The sequence below is a fragment of the Anneissia japonica genome, unplaced genomic scaffold, assembly GCF_011630105.1.
Source record: "Anneissia japonica isolate Jap-2015-1 unplaced genomic scaffold, ASM1163010v1 scaffold281_len866295_cov195, whole genome shotgun sequence".
NCBI lineage: Eukaryota > Metazoa > Echinodermata > Crinoidea > Comatulida > Comatulidae > Anneissia > Anneissia japonica.
The window spans coordinates 260,418-279,603 of NW_022728190.1; the positions used below are offsets into that span (position 1 = coordinate 260,418).

A 19,186-nucleotide genomic window follows, 5' to 3' on the forward strand; every position below is an offset into this window, starting at 1 on the left:
CCAGACTTCACTCCCATAGTCTAGAATTGATTTTAGTTTAATGTCAACAATTTTAAAGTAAATGTTAATTGGTAAATTACCCATAGACTTTGTATTTGCCATAATTGCATACATAGATTTCGACGCTTGTTCAGCCAGAGTTTTTTGTGCAATAGACCAAATACCACGAGATGAAAAAACAATACCTAAATATTTAAAATATGGAACGACTTCAATAACGATAACGCTGCTGTGACGCTTACGATTGCACTTGCGTTCCAGAATTTACTCGATAAGGTGACCTTAACTTTCTTGCATGCGCAGATGACTTAGTGACGTCATTATGTTCTACGTCCTACATCGTCGTGCAATCGTAAGCTCCCGAATATGGCAAGAGCCCCAAACCTCCCACAAGTCATGGGAGTCTTCCAATAATGAGGACGGCCTAAAGCACTCGCATAAGCATGTACGAATCTCCTGGAAAATTACCCATCTTCCACAAATTCATAATATTTGCATATTTTTACTACTTTTATTTATGAATTGTCTCACAGAAATCAGTGATGATGGGCATCGCCCTGCGCAGAAAATTGAAATTAGATTTGTTAAGAAAGCTCATTTAACAAGATCTTGCGCAAGTGAGTTCATAAAAGGATCCTTTTATGAACTAGTTATCCAAATATTATTAATCAAGGAATCCTAAATAATCTCCAATACATGAGATGCATTATAAGCGATAAATTGATCAATGCTGTGTGTTGTTTACTTAGGATGCATTAAGAGCTGTGACGAAAGTAGCAGTGAAGGAAGCGAGGTTAAAGGAGATAAAGTCTGAGATTTTAAACTCCAAGAAGCTCAAAACATACTTTGACGACAACCCGCGAGACTTGAAGCTGTTACGTCACGACAAAGCATTGCATTCTGCCAAGGTTCATTCAGAGTTGTCCACCGTTCCGGATTACCTAGGTGGGTATACAGGTCTATGTGCCTTTCTATGTCATAAGCCTGCACCTATTTTTTGTAAAATAATTATATATATTTTTTAAATATTCTATAGTTGATATTAGCTCTTGATATATGCAGAACTAAATGAGATTAAAAGTTACGCCGTGGCTAGAGATACGGTACCGTATCGGAACTTCCGATTGCTAAAAGTACGGTAAATGATATTACGTCATGATTAGCCAATAGAAATGACTGACTCAATTTTGGCTTTTTTTGCAAAGTCGACGTCGCGGTCATGAGAAATGTGTGGTGCGAACAGTTACGATCAAATTTATGTCATAATAGGACAGTTCCATGTACTTCGATTGGGGCTTATCACAATGTTTGGGTTAAAAGTCCTTTCTGTTATTCTTGCGTATTTTATGGTCTACCATAGAGAATGGTCTACTTAGGCTTAGGCCTAGGGCACAGGGAGAATACCCGCCTAGGGCCGATGCTTATTATAGGCGTACTACTAGGCTAGGCTTAGGCCTAGTACTGTAGTGCTACTACTAGGGGCCTAGCCTAAGCCTATAGAATAGTAGGCACTAGTTATTATTGCTGATTGAAATAACCAACCAAGCAACATGGTGATTGTAATTATCAGTGAGAGTAAACTTTATTTGTAGTAGTAGTATAATAGAATAGGCCTACAGGGAATTAATATGCACAGTAGTAGGGGTCCGGTAGCTAAGGCCTAGGCCTGGCTTTTACTATTAAAATAGTTTATTCAGTCGCTTGATGTCGCCAAATCTAGCAAAACTGCTATCCTTTTTATTTGCTATAGGGCCTTGGGCTACAGAATATTAATCGCAGCTTGTCAACAACACCCGCGAACGAACAAAATTTCTTATCTTCAATCGTTGCTAAAACCTAAAACACACACTCACTACTTGTGCAGCATCAGTGCACTGAATGACGTCACGCATGTATCGGCGTTTCTATTGGCTAATCATGACATAATATTATTTACCGTACCTTCAGCAATCGGAAGTTCCGATACGGTACCGTATCTTTAGCCACGGCGTAAAAATTAATGGATGAAAGGATAAATATATAGAATGAGTGTTATATGGATTGGTGAATGGTTAGATCAATAGATGGATGGATGAATTGATGGGTAAGTGGATATATGGACAATGAAATGATTGATAGATAAGTGGGCAGGTAGATGGGCAGTGGCAGATGTCACGGCAAGCAAGGTATGCATTGCATATCCTAGTAAAAACTAGAAAAAAAAAATTTCGAACCTTTTCATTTTTACCCTACGATCCGCCATTGTAGATGAATTGGTAGATGTATGAGTGGATAGATAGATGGATGGATGAATTGATTGATATGTGAGTGGATATATCAATAATGAATGGTTTGATTGGTGGATGGATGGGTAGATGGACAGGTGGGTAGACAATTGAAGGGATGTAGTGTGTGTGGACACATAGATGGATGGGTAGGTCAGTATATAAGATTAATTTGCAGTCTTTCAGCAATGATTTTTGTTTCTTCCCCTCAAAAGTGCCAAAAGCCTTGAAAGGCAGCAATATATCATACTCACGGAAACGTGCAAACCCTGACGCAGGTAGCAGACGTGCAGAAACAAAGGCCATTAGAATAAAGGTAACAGTATTTTCTCCTTAATTTCTATTTTATCTTGTTTTGTTATTGAGAGTGAGTCATACATACTGTTATGAGACAAGGGAGCTTTTGGACATTTATTCCTTATGGCAAATTTTATACCATATTTTACCTCATCCTTAACTTTGGTTTTCTATATTTTTCTTACAAATGTGGAACATGTTAGTTATCAACTTTACAAGTTCATAATTCATTTTGTATTTCTTTCTATTTTCAGAAAAAGAAGGAAGAAAATCCATTGAAAAGTTTCAAATTCAAACGTTCAAGTCAAACATGAATATACTGTATGTTCACATTGGTTGTTGATTTTGTCAAGCATTTTAGCTAACTCTGCTCTAAACAAGGTCAATATTCCATGGAAGCTATAGCATCATTGGTGGTCGTGTAATTGACACTGGAGTAGAGGCTTGTCTCCCAAACAACTGCTGCATTCTAATGCACCTGTAGTCACAGCTTCACAAGTTGTGAAATGCGTTCCACTGCAGTGCTTAGCCAACCAGTGATCACGATTTAACTTTGAGCAATTACAAAACTGTAAAATTATATTTTGCACTTTTAAAACAATAGATGAATTAAATATTATAAAATGTTTAAAATTGTTCAATTTAGGAGTGAAATTATCCGGCTGTACATTATGAATTTATCGCACCTCTGAATTTGGTGTACTGTAGGTAGTAAATAATATTTGCGCATGCATATTTTTATTTACATTAAAACACATTTTATGTTGCAAGAACCATTGATCACCGGTTGTGCTCACAGGTGCACTGGAAGGTGGCTTATGTTTTAAAGATATACTGTTCATCATAAAATTTATGTAAAGATATAAATATCATATTTTTATGCATCTGTAAATCACTCAAATACTGTATACAGAGCAATTGAAATACTGTATTGAATTTTATTTCTCAAAATTACAATTAACAGTAATACTCTGTGAGAAAACTTCAAAGATAAACTAATATAGTGAATACATTTAATTTAAATGTAATGAGATAAAAATTAATATTACAAGTCAATCATGACATCATCCTTGTAACTCCAACATTAGTTTCCTATCCCAAAACTAAGCACTAATTTTTCATTAGTGCAGTGTTTGGCTGAATTTTTTTTAGTTTTGTGTGCAAAAGGTAAATTTTCAAAGGAGGGTACAAAAATATTTTTTATTTCACAATGTTGACAGGCTAAAAATATATAGCATTACCAGTCTATTAAGGTATTTATTGACGAGCGAATTGCTATGTTCTGTAATGTTGGACCACAGTTGGATAGGGCACCATTTTGGCTATTATGGGTTGTAGATACGGTCGGGAAATTATCATATATGTAGAATAGTAAGCTTTTGATCACAGAAACAGGTTCTTAGGACAAATTCACTCATCCGTAATCACCAAGTTCTCTGCACAATGAAGATTCAGCCTAAACCACTTCTAATAATTCTGGCATGCGCGATTCTACCAAGATCTTGCCATCATCACGCAAACAAAATTTCCACAACAAGTTGCCTTATTCCAAATAAAAAAAGAACAATCATGTCTCGCATATTTTCTTAAGCCTAATAAGCTTGGTTTTCCATACAATTGGTACATGCTATCGCCAACAGCTTTCGGTGGATGCTGATTGGTCGGTCAAATCTGGGAGCCTTCCCGATTGCGTCAGGGACTGCAGTATAACAATTTCACTGATAACACTGTAGCGACAGTGTAGTGATTTTATGGAAACCAGGCTATACATTAAGTTGTTGAGTCCAGGCTATGAATCCAGTAAACAATAAAGTAAAATTGTTTGTTCATTTTATCATTATTTTCTTTTATTTTTCAATATTTGGGGACAATTGCATAATTTACAAAATCTTCAGCAATAAATTTGACAATCTTGATTATATCAAAAACAATTATTCTTTTGCTATCCAAGATATTATAAAGTACATGGGTTTATTTTTGCTTTAAATCAAAACAAATACCTTGCTACTTTATACAAAAAAATATATATAATTTTAGTGGTAAACTACTATTTATGACATAGTAACAATAATATCTATAACAAAACCATAACACACCCAAATAGATCCTTGTCATTTTTGATTGGTTAATTTAATATAACATGACAATTGGCATATTCGATTGGGACTTATCCGTTGAGTATGTATAGAACAAAAACTACTTAACAGATTTTCTGTTGAGCATGGAAGTTCCCATACGAATACTGTACAACAGTTGGGTACTTGCACCATTAATGGCAAAATATTTCATTTTTTGATTCATGTCACTCTTCATGTAATTCTAGTTAATTTAGCATGGGGTCCTACGTCTCCCGCAAGCTGCAGGAATCTCCCAGATATTTGTATATTTTTAACACTTTATTCTCAGTAATCTCTCCGGGGTGTCAACCAAACTAATAACTGACTAATCGGAACAGCGCTAGGAATACGCGCGCGTCTCACAAACTCAAATGCATGTGTTTGCGAGTGTTGTAAAACTGTCGTCTTGTAGGACCATTGTGTCAAATCCTATCTGTGACTTAAAACCTCCATGCTAAGAAAGGTAGAAACTTCGCGACTCTGCCCAGCAGAAAAGTTTTACTTTTACAGAATATCAAATGACAAGGATCTATTGCAATGGAAAGATCCTGGGTCCACCCCCCTCATTAAGTGCCTTCATGAGGCTTGGGCAGAGCGCAGTTTATTGCGGTTTATGAGAAAAATCATGATGTTTTCAGGATTGTTGAACCCTACATTTTGGTATTAGAATGTGGGCATCTGAACTACTAACCACAAGGCCACAGTGTTGAATACAGTATCTTCACACCAGAAAACATTTTCAATGAAAAATAAGCACAAAACATTAAATATAGTATGTTCCTTACAATACATAAAACTTGGTCTAAACCTGACAACTGTTGGAATATCAGTGGTACACTGGACAGTAACCAAATCATCAACTAGAAAGCAGTTGGCGAACCTGCTTGTCGCCATCTTCCTGAATATTATGGGATGGTACATCAGGCAAACTGTCAACATCAAATTTATTAGCAGATGCAATTGGTCTTCTACGCAAGGGCGTATCTCCTGTGAAAGAGAAAAAGGATCTTTGTGTTGAAATGATTTACCTTCTTTTTGGAGTGTCAATAAAACTTAACAACTGACCAATCACAACAGTGCCAGGAATACGTGCATGACTCACAAACATGTGTTGTTAACAAACGCATTTGTGTTTGCGAATGTTTTAACACTGTCGTTTTGTGGGACCTTGGCAACAATATCTTAGGCTTAGCGGAAAGGTCCACTGTTAGCAGTGGATATAACACAAGAAGAATACAAGACTGGAAACTATGAGAAAAAAGACCAGTAGAAAGGCCTAGAAATATATGTAAGGGCGGAATTAAAAAGATTGTCACAAGATCAGGAATAGACTACCAGGCGTTCGGTTGAGAAGTTGAGGACACAACACTACCACAATTGCCTTCATACACTACCACGGTGGACTTAACACACAACCGCAGCGAATTTAACACACTACAATACCTTTGTCTCGAACTGGAGTTGCACTTGATGTTGCATATTCCTCATTATCACTGTCAGCCTGGCTGTTTAGCAAGGCTGCTAACTCTGCTTCTAGATCACTTTGGTCAAGGCTCTCCTCTCCCATATAGCTCTGCTCCAGTTCCTGGCTCTTGTCTTGCATAATGGTGGAAATATCTTGGCACATTTCAACAACCTAACAAAAGAGAGTTACAATTTTTATGTTTGCATATTCTTGTTCAAATTATTGTAATGTTTTTCCAAAGAAATATTTATTATTAATCCATCTTAGAGCATATTTTTATTCCTAAAGGTTCTATTGTTGTTATTTGCTGATTGATTGATAAATTGTATATTACTTCCTGTACGTCTGACATAGTGTTGTGAACTATATCAGGCCTAAGTCTTTGGTCGGATAGTGTCTTCCTTAAGGCAGAAGCTCCAGCTTCGTAGGCACTCAAGATCTATCAAAGAAAAAAGGTAGCTTTGCTTAAAAAATAGATAATGTTAATATACATGAAAGCAGATTACAGAAGAGATTACAAGAAAGTAAAGCAAAAAAGAAAAATTGTAGGGTGCAGACATAAACTTATGAAATGCATTTTAAAAATAATAATAAAAAAGTATATTAAAATTGTTATCAGTACAGTATCTAGTAGTATTTCTGACCATTACCAAACCACAGAAGATTTTAGTTTTTCATAAAACTAACCACTTTTTGAGACTCGGCTGTTTTTATTTCATCTTGTAACTGTTCTAGAGTTGCCAGGGTTTGCTCTGAATTCTCTATCATCTTCTCTGTGCTGAGTTTTTTTCGAAGAGCCTGCTTGGCCTGAAAAATTATGCAGATATTAAGACAAATTGGTGAGTTAGATGACCGAACGGTTAAAGGCACCGCAATGTACAGCCATAACTTCGGCACTGGTTTGAACAGCACGCTCGTCTATTGTTCTGGTGGGGGAACAAGTCTTCTTGTTTAAGGATTATAAAATAACCCATAGGCCCAATGTACACAATTTGGTTCATGTGCACTTCAAAGAACTAAAAATACATCTTTGGAGATGTGTAAGGGGTTACTGAGGTGTATGTTCCATTCAACATCTGTTGTGGACAGAGGAGAGTAACAGTTTACCGTATAACTTAGACACGAAGAGACCCTTAAACGAGAAGCAAGTACTGTAACTGTAAGAGCTAGTCCACACTCAAGTTCTTTGAAACCATTTTGGTATAAAACGCTATTACATTACGTTAGATAATATTTAAGAACGTTATCATTCCAACTACTGTACTACAGTAATAATGTGGAAAAGCACTCTTCAGATATAAACATATTATTATTATTATTATTATTATTATTATTGTTATTATTATTATTATTATTATTATTATTATTATTATTATTACTACCTTGGTTTTTGAAGCTTCCTTAAGTGCAGTCTTAGCTTCTTGGTGTAACTTTTTCTTCTTTTCCACCAATTTACTTATTTGCAGTTTCAGCATCTCTATAGTTTTCTTTAATCTAATGAATCGTAAAAAAACAGTACGATTAGGTTTGAAACTGATGGATTTTCGACATCTATTTATCAACTTATCTCAGCAAAATGAAAAAGGACAAGGGAGTAATATGGATGAAATAATACTTGCCTAATAATTCCAAAATCAGCCTCACTAATAGCCTGCACCGTAGAGTTGGGTCCATCTGTAAATTTAACTACCTACAAAAACAATTTATAAATTAATTGTTAAATCTAAACAACTTGAGTATGTTCTTTGATTATTTTTTTAACTGTTTATTTTTTCATCCACCTTTAACAAAAGAATGCCTTTGTTATAAAAAGATAAACCAAATTTCCATTAAAATTACATTGTACTCCTCAAGACATAATTTGGAGTTGCTCGTCTTAGAATGATATGCTACGATAAGACATTCTACCATCATTTACCTTCGACCCATCTCCTGAGTACCCAATACAGATTTTCTTCTCTTTCTCAAGATAGCTTAGAATGAGGTCTAGTGTTGTGCTATCCTTACAGAAGTCGGATGATAACGATTTAACTGCTTCATAAGTCACAAGATTATCGGCTAAATCACATTGCACTTGATTATGGTGAGCTTCTAACAGAGAATTTGCATATTCCTGAAAATTGAAAATATAAGTAGTCAGAACGTAAGAATGAATACTGTATATATTATCATGTGCTACAAAAATAACCTTTTTGGATTTTTCGGTACCAAATTAAGAGGTTGATAATGATAAGATGATGATAACAAATTGCAATTATGAGGATGGCAAAAACAGAAAGGAGGAATACATACGAGGCTTGCCATTCCAAATGATGATGAGATAATACCAATAAAACTATTTGTAGAAAGAAAGTCACTAATAATTTTTAAAATACCTTTAGAAGGTCTCTGTGAATATAAACTCCCGATGGGTAAGCAGTGGGCTTCTTCCAAAATCTACTAAAAAGCCAAGATGATGGTGTACTAATGAACACATGAAAACTCCATGACAACCAGCCTCTGCTTGCTATAACATAGTTGACCGACTCCAACTTTTTAATTCTTAAATTAAATCATAAAAAAGTACAATTACTAATTTCATATCTACCATGATAATTAATAATGATGGTACAAATGGAACACTCAACGCCTGGTGCCCCAGTTTTAAACATTCAGTCTACATGATTGTTTCTGAACAACAATAAGTAGCCTAATTGGAATCTTAATATTCATCATACAACTACTCTCCATACTTCAGTTAAGCAACTAGGCCTAGGTAGGCTACACTAGCCTTAGTCTTCTTGATATAGGGAGAGCCTGGTAAACACTTACCTAATCAATTCATCTAGAACCTGTCCTACACATAAGGGTACTTTACCCTTTCTTCTAAACTCCTCTATTATTGTCTCACAGTTGACTGTAACTGTTTTATGCGACCTGCAGTAAGCTGTGATAACTGAATTCCAAAAATTAATTTTCGTATCCCAGTCATGGGGGTTTGTGTTTTTCTCGCCTCGAAATGCCGAGAATAGATAATCCATCCTTTCGTCGTCTTCCCAACATTTTGGAAAATAGTTTTTCATCTCACACCTTTAACCTTAGTTATTGTAAAACAAAGATTTTTCTAGGCCTAATTGCTAGGCCTGAATCTTCGCCTACTTAGTGCGATCGTTTGTATGCAGAAAAAGTAGTTAATTCCAACCCTTTACAACCTTTGACATTCGTAGTGAACTTTAAACTTTATAAGACGGATACAAATTGATGATTGGTTAATCAAATGCTTGACGTCAAAGTTGAGACAGCGGTCTTGTTTTTGAAAAAAAAAACAACACAAAAATAATATTTTTGTTTATGGTCATTAGTTTCGGTGATGGAACGAATTTTATGTGACGGTCATGGTAATCAGTTTAAAATGATCATAATTTTAAGGGTTTTATAATCTAGATTTTAACAGTAAAGCCACGATAGGCTAGACTAGACCTAGTCATAGGTTAGGCCCGTCCGTGCTTTTATTGATTGATGATGAAGAGAGGAACACTTTGGCCCCACGTAGGCGGGTCCACTACTAATTAGGCTTGGCGTAGCTAGGCCCAGCACTTGTACTAGACGTAGGCTAGGCACTAATAGGCATTTTTGTACTTTATAAGACAGACATTGGAAACTGATTCATAATTACCATATCAAAATATTAATTGTTTTTTTTTAAAATTAAATAATCATAAATTCTAGGGCCTACCTAGCCCTATAGTATGTCAATTGATGTTATTATTTTGTTTTTTCTTTTTTGTGTTAAAATTAGTTCATACTTCAGATTTGTGTGAAATCTTATTTTTGGTGTACAGTTCAATTCAAATCCAATTTTCCTTTGCCATGCATGCCACCATACTTCAGTCAGGTCATCCTTTCCCCCAGGGACTCCCAGACCCGGACTCCCCACCCCTTATGTTGTACCATACTGTCTCCCTCCACCCTGAAACCATCTGCATGGCCCCAAAATATACAGTAGATTTATATGCACAACAGAAATTCCCATTCATTAACAATATTCACTGACTACTCTATGGTACTGAGTGGAGACTTTATGTATAACGCATAAAAGTGGTCTTTATGAGCTGAGAGAAAACAAAAATAGCAAAATCTGTTCTAGTAGGTCAACTAGGCCTAAGCTAATCATGTTAATTCAACACTTTTTCATACCTTGTTTAGCGAAACCCGCCGGCCGCCAATAATGATGATTTCAAATATTTATTGAAAATGCATAGGTTGATAGGCGACACTTTTTTTTATACCTTGTTTTGCGGACTTGTTTTGTTAAAGATCGTCAGAGGAGGGTGGAAAAAAAATAAAAATTAAATTTTGTTTTCTTATTTAGCAAATGATTTTGTCAAGAACATTCAGATGGCGGAGAAAATAAATATAAAGTTTTATTGTTGAATGTAAACAGTGTAGTAATGGAATGGTTAAATGCTTTAAATTGATATAAATAGGAAGAAAAATACAGTACATCTTATTTTTGGAGATTTCAAGGCAGCAGTGGGTGTAATAAAAACTTATTTTTTTCTGAATTTTCCACTTTTTCGTGGTGGTGGGTGTGCTAATTGGCCAAAAATAGAGTTTATTTTTATTCAAAAACATCATCATTGGTGTGCAGCGGGTTCGCTGAACAAAAAGATATGAAAAAAGGATCGTCTTATAAATATGCTAACTTCATTACATTTTAGACGATTTAATGTACACCACTTTCGCCTTAAGCATAAGGACTCTGGCAAATGTTTGTTTTTATATCCACTATACAAAATCATAATGAAGTCATTTTTGGTGACTAATTCGGTCTATTGTACTGATAAATAAAATTAAATGTATCCGTTGTTTTTTAATTCAAGGAAAACCATGTTTATTGAAGACTGGCACAAGAGAAGGTGTAAGTAAAGGTCATAGCTTCTACATATGCAGCCAATTGAAGTCAACAGCACCATGTCAGTTCTCAAAACCTGCCAAGTAAGTTTTACTATTCTTACAAATAGAATGGTTACATTACCAAAAAGCAGTAATGTAAAAATGATACCAAACTTATCATTTTATATTCACTCTGTGTAAATGATTATTTATGTACAGGTATGTTTGTCTAACCAGGCTGTTCATGAACTTTATTATCCCATATTTCTGTAAATGGCTGTTATTTTTGTTCTTACAGGATTTCAGTTTCCTTTTGCTTACATCACGAAGATGAAATGGTGGATTTACAAGCTTTGGGAACATGTAAAAAGACTGGAAAAACTAAGTATGTTTTAGTAATACTGTAGGATATTGGCAGTGTAGATTACTGGTAGGATTTACCACAAATAATTTGTGAAAATGATTCTGAAGTGTCATTCATGGTTATTTCAATCTGTAATTACAAGTTTCTTAGTTGTTTATGTAAAAATTGAATTTTAACTGTCCCATGAGTCTGCCATAAGTTTTGCCATTTGCAGGCCAGACCATTGTTATTTCAAACCATGGTTGATATGATATTTGTCAATATTATTATTCTTATTAATTACATTTCCAGACGCTACTATCGATGCAAGAAAGGCCAATCTTTAAATGGTGGCTCATGGTGTGGATTTGTTCATAGTGATGATATGAAGGTACAGTAGTAGTTAAGAACATAATTTTCTTTTTCCTAAAGACATTATCAGTGTTGAACTTAAAGTTTGATTTAATATTTTTAAGTGCTTACTTTATGTATTTAAGCATGTAATTAGCTGTCTTTTGATAATAGGAACAACAAAGTTTATTATTCACCAATTAACAGATGCATAAATAATGATAATAATAGGTCGAATTATAAGGTACAAATAAACAAGGACTCTAAGCACCATGTCCAAGTAAACAAAAGTAATACCACCATTCCCTAATTAATATCAAATTTGATTTGACAAAAATGCTACATGCCTAATTGTGGTCATAATGACATTATATCATGACCATATATAGGCACATCATGGCTGTATGGGCACAGAACAGTTGTTTGTCAAAGAAAGTTTGATAGGAAACATTCTTGAAAGCTCTATTGACAGTGTCAAATTTTACGTGACATGCCCGTATGTGGATGTAATGTTATAAAACAATATTTTTTTAATGATATTGTATCATAATATGCTTTTTCCTTTAACTTCAGGTTCCTGAAACCTCCAAGAATCCATTAAAGGATACAAATGGTTCTAAAAAAGGTGTTGACACTTCTCTGAAAAACAAAGGATTATCATCAAAGTTTGTAGAAGAAGGTCAAGAAAATCCTGATAAAACTAATGCAAGTGTCCGTTTGAACGTTAACAATGGTCATAGTCATACAAATAAAAATCAAGTGGTCATTCAGAGTGGTCAAGAAAGTCCATGTGAACCACCTGCAGTGATTAAACCTAAAAGTGTTTATCTGCACAAGAAAACTGGTGCCATTAATGTTGCGCCCAAGTCCAAAGAAGGAAAGAAAACAGCGACAGCTGACGAGGATGATCTCTTTATCACAGCTGTTTTCCCGCCGCAAAAGCCCAAGCCTCACAAAACTACCTCAAGTAGTAAGAAAATTGGTGAAAATAATTCTGTATTTTCTATGGCTACCTTGAAGGATTCTCTCCCAAGTGATGTTAAATCCAAATATTTTAATAATAGTAGTAATCCTGCGATGCCTTCCGACAGTGGACCAATGAAATCAAACTTGGAAACATCCAGCCAATCAGATATGAGGCCTCGGAAGGATATAGATAGTGGTGAATTAAGTGACAAAGACAAGTCAAGTAAATTAACAGCTACTGCAAGAAAGGATCAGCCACATTGTCATTCATCAATAGCATCCTCCACCTCCTCATCCTCTTCATCATCCTCATCTTCAACATCATCATCATTGCCATCCTCCAGTGTAGACGTACAGAAGTTAGCAGGATCAAAAAGTGATCAGGCATTGCGAAGTGAGATAGCATTGAAGCTAGAAAAACAAAGGGTAAGTAAAGTTAATGAAGCTAGACAAACACCGCCCCGTATTGGTACTTCTGTTATAAACATTGCCTCTTTTTGCCACCTGCTTGCATTGATAAAGAATAACTGATATGCTGAAGTAATATATCATCATTTACAGCTAAAGCGAGACTTTTTTCATACCTTGTTTCGCAAACTTATTTTTTGTAAAGATCATCGGAGAATTGCGGGAAAAAAAAATATTGTTTTCTTATTTAGCAAATAGTTTTGCCAAAAATTTCCAGACAGAGGAAAAAATTAAAATAACACTTTATTATTGAATGGAAATAGTGTAGTAGTGGTATAATTAAGTGCTTTAAATTTCTGTAATTAGGAAGAAATATACATATCTTATTTTTGGAGATTTCAGGTCAGTGACGGATGTAAGAAATACTTTTTTTTTCTGAAAATTAAATTTTTTGTGGCGGTGGGTGCGCTAATTGGCAAAAAATAGGTATTAAAAAAGTCTCGCCTAACTACTAACTGAATGAAGATTAACTTAACCTACAAAAATATATCTGAAAAAATTAGATGTATTTAAATTACTCATATCAGAATACACTGCCCACATGCATGTGTCCAGTTTCTGTTATTTCATTCTTTGTTTGCAGGTACTGTTGAAAACCCCAGCAATTGCTCTGCTAGCTGATAAAGGAAGTAAACTAAAAAGTCATATTAAAAACCTTGAAGACACTCTGAAGGAAATTGATGACAAAATATCTAAAGGAGTTCCACTTCAAAAATCTGGTAAGAAAAGTATTCATAACTGAGTAGAATATATATTGGAATTTCAATAATAGTAATGATATTGATATAGTAATAATAAACATAAACAAATAATTTTGTGTAGGAGTATTCTTGCTCATGAATATTCAACAGAACATTCACATCCTAAAGCTCTGTCCAGATTACAGAAAAAACGTGGTATGCCCATATATAGTCATGGTGTGCAAATATGTGGTCATGATGACATCATCATGACCACATATTTGCACACCATAATTAGGCATGTTGCATAGGGGTTGATTGGTGAATATACATGGTGTTGAACCCAAACCTCAAAGTTGATGTTCAAATAACCATTGTTTTACCAATCAACCTTCATAGAATATTTTTTTACATATATCTCATTTTTTGACAGGATACCAGTCAACCGCTGGTTCGCTGAAGCAGATGACATTGATGGAAAGCTTTAGTAAAACACCTAAGGTTGGGATGGTAGATGCTATGTGCATGCCAGCACCTGCCCAGGTGTATCAATATGCAGGTAATATTCAAATAAATTTGTATCACTAAATAAAATGTGTGACATCATAAAAGTTTTTAAAAATGACAAGGAAAGGTTGTGACCTGCAAACAGTATAGACACAGGAAGCTTTCATTCAACCGCTTTTGATTGCATGACAGCATAGAACCTACAAGTCTTCTCAGATAAGGACTATAATCCGTAGGCTCAGTGTACACAATTTGGCTTGTGCGCACTTAAAAGAACCCAGTTCATCTTTCAAGACGACTAGGTGGTTACCCTGGTGTACTGGTCCATACAGCCCATGTTGTGGATGGGCAGAAGTAGCTGGTACTGGTTTACCGGGAAGCTCAGACATGAAGAGACCCTTTGGGGAGAAGAAAGTTACTGTACGAGCTAGTCCAAACTTCTAGCGCTTTGAGACTCTGGTATAAAGCGCTATATAAATCGAACTACATTACATAATGATGTCACTAAGAAGTCATCTGTGCATGCAAGGACGTTGAATTATCACTGTCACATGGATTCTAGGACTCAGTTTGACGAAATCTATGTTGTTGCAGAGAATGTAAGACAGTCACACATAAGTGAATCTGTTCTAGCATCATGTTGTCTCTTACAAATCGCAAGCTCCCTAATACCGTGGCCATCACAATAATAACAATTTCTTTTTGATTATTTAGCTGCTCCTCAGATGCAGACCCTGTACGGAGGCAGAATGACATCAACGCGGTTACGTGAGGTTGGATCAGTAACAAAAGATGCCATTGATAAGCTCCACAGGTAAGCCGTAATAAAACTTAAAATAATAATAATAACAGTAAAAATTACAATGTTTTTGATTTATATAGCACCGTCTACGAGAAAGTCTGAAAGCATGTGCAAATTTATTATCCCTAAAGTGTATACCTAGTCAATATCAATAAATAGTACACAGACTAATATTCAATTGAGACAGCAAAATCCTACCAGGTATCAGTTTATACTCTTGGGTGGAGAGAGACATACGTAGGGATTCTTTAAGACAGCTTTTCTCTAAGAGTTACAATTGAAAATTTAATTAATAAGTTGGTGCAGTACCTTTCCCAAGAGCACAAGCAAATTGGATGTCAAAGGTTGAGTGCCCAAACAACAATCGCTGCTCCCACATAATGTAACATTAAACAACAAGAAGAATAAAAGACGTACGTTATCATGTTTATTGATACAGTATTTATATAACATTGTTATTTGTAGTGTAGTCTCATTTTTTCACTTGATTCTCAGATCGTTGGAGACTTGTCCAGGTGCTGATATAGAGACCTCTGACCCTAAGAAGCTAAAAGTTTCACTGTTGACTCACCAGCGACAAGGTTTGACATGGCTGATATGGCGGGAAAGCCAACACCCTTGTGGTGGAATTCTAGGTATGTGAATATCATGCAAATTATATGAAAATGTTTACGTATGTTTTCTAACCTAAACATATATTTGACTTCATTAATTTATTAGTAATACTGTTTTCCTATAATGTCTTACTGGATTTAGAAATTAAAATAAGATTATTGTATGGTTTGAAATTTTAGTTTTAAGTTTTGGTGGGCATCCTATACTGCAGCAGTGTCCTTGATATTCCAGGCCTGTGCATTCTTCATTGAAAAACTAGGACCAATGAGTTTTCTTACTCCGCAGTGCTACGTTTTATAGTGATAAGACCTGATTTTGTTTGCCATGTTTAGGTAAATAATGTGAAAATAATCAGTATTTTGTAATCTGTTCTCAGCGGACGATATGGGGCTTGGAAAGACCCTTACGATGATATCATTGATTCTCAAACAAAGGGAACTAAGTAAAGAAAAACCTGAAGGAACAATGGAAATGCCAGGTAAGAAGGTACTTTGTTGTTTACATTCTCATTTCTCTTTTGGTTATTTTCTTTCCATTTCATGATTTGCTTTTAAAGGGAAATTAAACTTTTTTTTTTGCAAACTGAAATAAGAAATGTGGATTTTTGACAGATTTTCTAGAGGTTTAAATAGATATATTGATAATAATAATAATAATATAATAATGAGGATTATGATGATGATGACAGACAGCGATGACGATGTGAGAATGGTAATATTAAGGATTATAATAACATTAAAAAATGTAATCATTATTATATTTATTTGATTTTAGATTCTAGTGATTATATCAAGTCATCTGCATCGTTAATTATTTGTCCGGCCTCACTCTTACATCAGTGGAAGAATGAAATTGAGACCAGGTGCAAACGCGGTCTTTTACGTACTTGCATGTACCACGGCCCAAATCGTGAAAAAGATGTATCAGTCTTAGCGGGATATGATGTTGTATTGACCACTTATGGCATTGTGGGAAAGGAACTTGGGGTTGCAGAGGTTAATGATCAACCAGAAAAACCCCAACCTGCTAGTAATTGGATGTCAAAGGTAATATTTGTGCTTTTATTGTAATGATTCAGTTGTGTAATTTTATCTTTGAGGAATATTTTTTGTAAAGCAATAGTTTTGTCATCCATTTCATTATAATACTGTGAGAATTGTGATGATAATCAGGTTCATAGTTCCTCGGAGAAAAGGCTACCATGGGCATAAGCACAAATTGCACTACCGAGTACAAGTCCTCCCCCTAATTTTAGAGGTGTGAAGCCAAAGATAAAATACATTGCATTAAAATTTGGTATCAAAAGTTGATAGGCTAACTAGTCCTCAATAGGTCTTAGATAAGAGGCTAGGCCGTTGACAGGACTCGGTGAGAATTAAGATGGATGTATGTACCCTAGAATTTTCTAGTTCTTGGATATATTCCCACCGCAAATTCAACACAATTTCGTATCCATGGGGGTAAACTTATACCTGGCCTTCAAATTATATAGTTTAAGGTTCATCTTGAATTAAGGTTCATCCTGAATAGGCCATTGTGTTCTCCCCATAGTAATTGGTAAACCTACTTTTTTTCAGGAAAATCCAGACACAGCAATCATACAACCAACCCTCCTCAAGATTGGATGGCAACGAGTTATTCTTGATGAAGCTCACAGCATCAAGAACCACAAGAGCCAATCAGCTGTTGGGGTTTGTAAGCTGAGGGCTTGTGCTCGTTGGGCTGTGACCGGTACACCAATTCAGAACAACCTACTAGATATGTTCTCACTTTTAAGGTTGGTATATTTTCATATATTGTTACCTATATCAACATTATAAAGCACAGTAATAGGATACAGGAAAAGAAAATATTCATATTAAATAAGAAGGTTACAGTTATATGATGTATAATGGAAAGTAAGGTTATAGGCAAATCACAAAAATATCAATATTGTATTAAAACAACTTAACAATGTAATCACTTCATCTGCAACTTTACTTTTTAACATTTTCATCAGAAATATAGACACATATATCATCCAACAAAGTGACCCGGCCCGGCCATCCCGTGTCAAAAGGAAGTAACTCGCATTTTTGACAATCTTCAGATTTTTACATTTAGGGATATTTTATACATTTTTGTGCAATTTGTGAAAGTCTTGGTTTTCAAAAAGCAACACCTATCTATAAGCATAAAACTTTAAATCTCAATTCTTTCCGTGGTAAAACAACCTAACATAAAAAAAAGAAAAAGTGAAATTACAATAGTATGTACTTATTCCATTTGGAATGCCCATTTCAACCTGATGTGGGAAAATTGTTCATCAATGTAATAATTTTAAATAATGACTTGCAATTTATATATGTAAAAATAATAGAAAAATCACTGATTTTAAATGTGTGTATATTAATTTTCAATTTGATTTTTTGGTAAATTTTTTATAATTAGTTTTATGGGTTAGTTTTTTTATTTTCCTTTTCATTTTTTAAGCGCTTTCTGGTGGTTTTTAATTGTATAAGGCACCAAGCTCGTAGCCAGAGCGGTTCGTTGGGTTCGAACGAACCCCCCTTTTCATGAAGTGCACTTTCAACAAAGGCTGGCTAGCCCACACTTTAGGCCTAGCCTAGAGCCTATTATTAAAAGTCCTATTTTAATACCCGATTGTTAGGCCTACCTAGTAACATAAAAAAATTCAGGCCCCGAAACCTTGACTCAGAAATACCGGGATGGTGTCCGGCGGGGGATAGTTTCACCTGTATATATATATGATTATAATACGCTACAACCAACCATACAAATTGGTCTCGGTTCTTTTTGTTATTGATTGTCTTAAGTGAGTATAGTATGATACAACTTCCAAAGTGCTATATAAATAAAAAATAAAGAATAAACCATACTGGTGTTTGTATCATGCTACTGTTGTTAAATTACCAATACTGTAGTACTAAAGTAGTATTTTTTTTTTGTTTTTTATCTTTGCCCAACTCAAAAAATTACCTCTTTAATATATACATTTTTTTTAATGTATGTCCTCTCAAATCAATTAAATAACACCTGTAAATGCTTAGAATGCTGGACCCCACCTGGGTTTTGGCCCTTGGCGGCCCCCCCTAGCCCCATCCAATGGTGCTCGCAAGTGCCCTTTCAGTATCAAAAAGAACCCCCCTACTAAAATCCTGGTTACGGGCTTGGTACATGTGTCTAATGTATGTATATATATTATATGTATGTGTGTGTATATAGGTGTATGTAGGTGTGTGTATGTGTATGTATATGTACGTGCATGCACCACACACACATACCTCCTTGGTTAAGTTAATTCTTGTCCTGAGAATGGCTACCCTGTATTTATAAATTTGCGTTCTACTTGTAAGTCTGAACTGCAGGGAGATTGTTCCCTATTCTCCCTAATCATTCTTTTTTTTTCTTTTTTTTGTGTTTTTTTTGTTGGTTT

The 19,186-nt window shown here is 35.0% G+C and overlaps 3 protein-coding genes across 3 annotated transcripts in view; 2 read left to right on the plus strand and 1 right to left on the minus strand.

Moving 5' to 3' along the window:
- LOC117113984 (probable ATP-dependent RNA helicase DDX56) overlaps window positions 1–4,390 on the plus strand; it is a 9,821-nt gene extending 5,431 nt beyond the window's left edge. The window contains exons 11-13 of the mRNA XM_033257483.1: window positions 750–945; window positions 2,480–2,580; window positions 2,816–4,390. Coding sequence (XP_033113374.1) covers window positions 750–945; window positions 2,480–2,580; window positions 2,816–2,875 — 357 coding nt within the window. The 3' untranslated portion in view covers window positions 2,876–4,390. The remainder of the gene's footprint in view (window positions 1–749; window positions 946–2,479; window positions 2,581–2,815) is intronic.
- LOC117113985 (charged multivesicular body protein 7-like) lies at window positions 4,391–9,325 on the minus strand. The gene is made up of 9 exons (XM_033257484.1): window positions 8,955–9,325; window positions 8,519–8,684; window positions 8,062–8,256; window positions 7,763–7,833; window positions 7,526–7,637; window positions 6,831–6,950; window positions 6,478–6,582; window positions 6,122–6,314; window positions 4,391–5,665 (listed from the first exon to the last, which is right to left on the minus strand). The coding sequence occupies exons 1-9, from the start codon at window positions 9,203–9,205 to the stop codon at window positions 5,535–5,537; spliced, it is 1,344 nt and encodes a 447-aa protein (XP_033113375.1). The 5' UTR covers window positions 9,206–9,325; the 3' UTR covers window positions 4,391–5,534.
- Window positions 9,326–9,383: 58 nt separating this feature from the next.
- LOC117113983 (transcription termination factor 2-like) overlaps window positions 9,384–19,186 on the plus strand; it is an 18,469-nt gene continuing 8,666 nt past the window's right edge. The window contains exons 1-12 of the mRNA XM_033257482.1: window positions 9,384–9,520; window positions 11,006–11,120; window positions 11,317–11,403; window positions 11,674–11,752; window positions 12,286–13,104; window positions 13,730–13,865; window positions 14,260–14,385; window positions 15,048–15,147; window positions 15,631–15,770; window positions 16,127–16,228; window positions 16,525–16,796; window positions 17,328–17,527. Of these exons, the coding sequence (XP_033113373.1) occupies window positions 9,493–9,520; window positions 11,006–11,120; window positions 11,317–11,403; window positions 11,674–11,752; window positions 12,286–13,104; window positions 13,730–13,865; window positions 14,260–14,385; window positions 15,048–15,147; window positions 15,631–15,770; window positions 16,127–16,228; window positions 16,525–16,796; window positions 17,328–17,527 (2,204 nt within the window). The 5' untranslated portion in view covers window positions 9,384–9,492. The remainder of the gene's footprint in view (window positions 9,521–11,005; window positions 11,121–11,316; window positions 11,404–11,673; window positions 11,753–12,285; window positions 13,105–13,729; window positions 13,866–14,259; window positions 14,386–15,047; window positions 15,148–15,630; window positions 15,771–16,126; window positions 16,229–16,524; window positions 16,797–17,327; window positions 17,528–19,186) is intronic.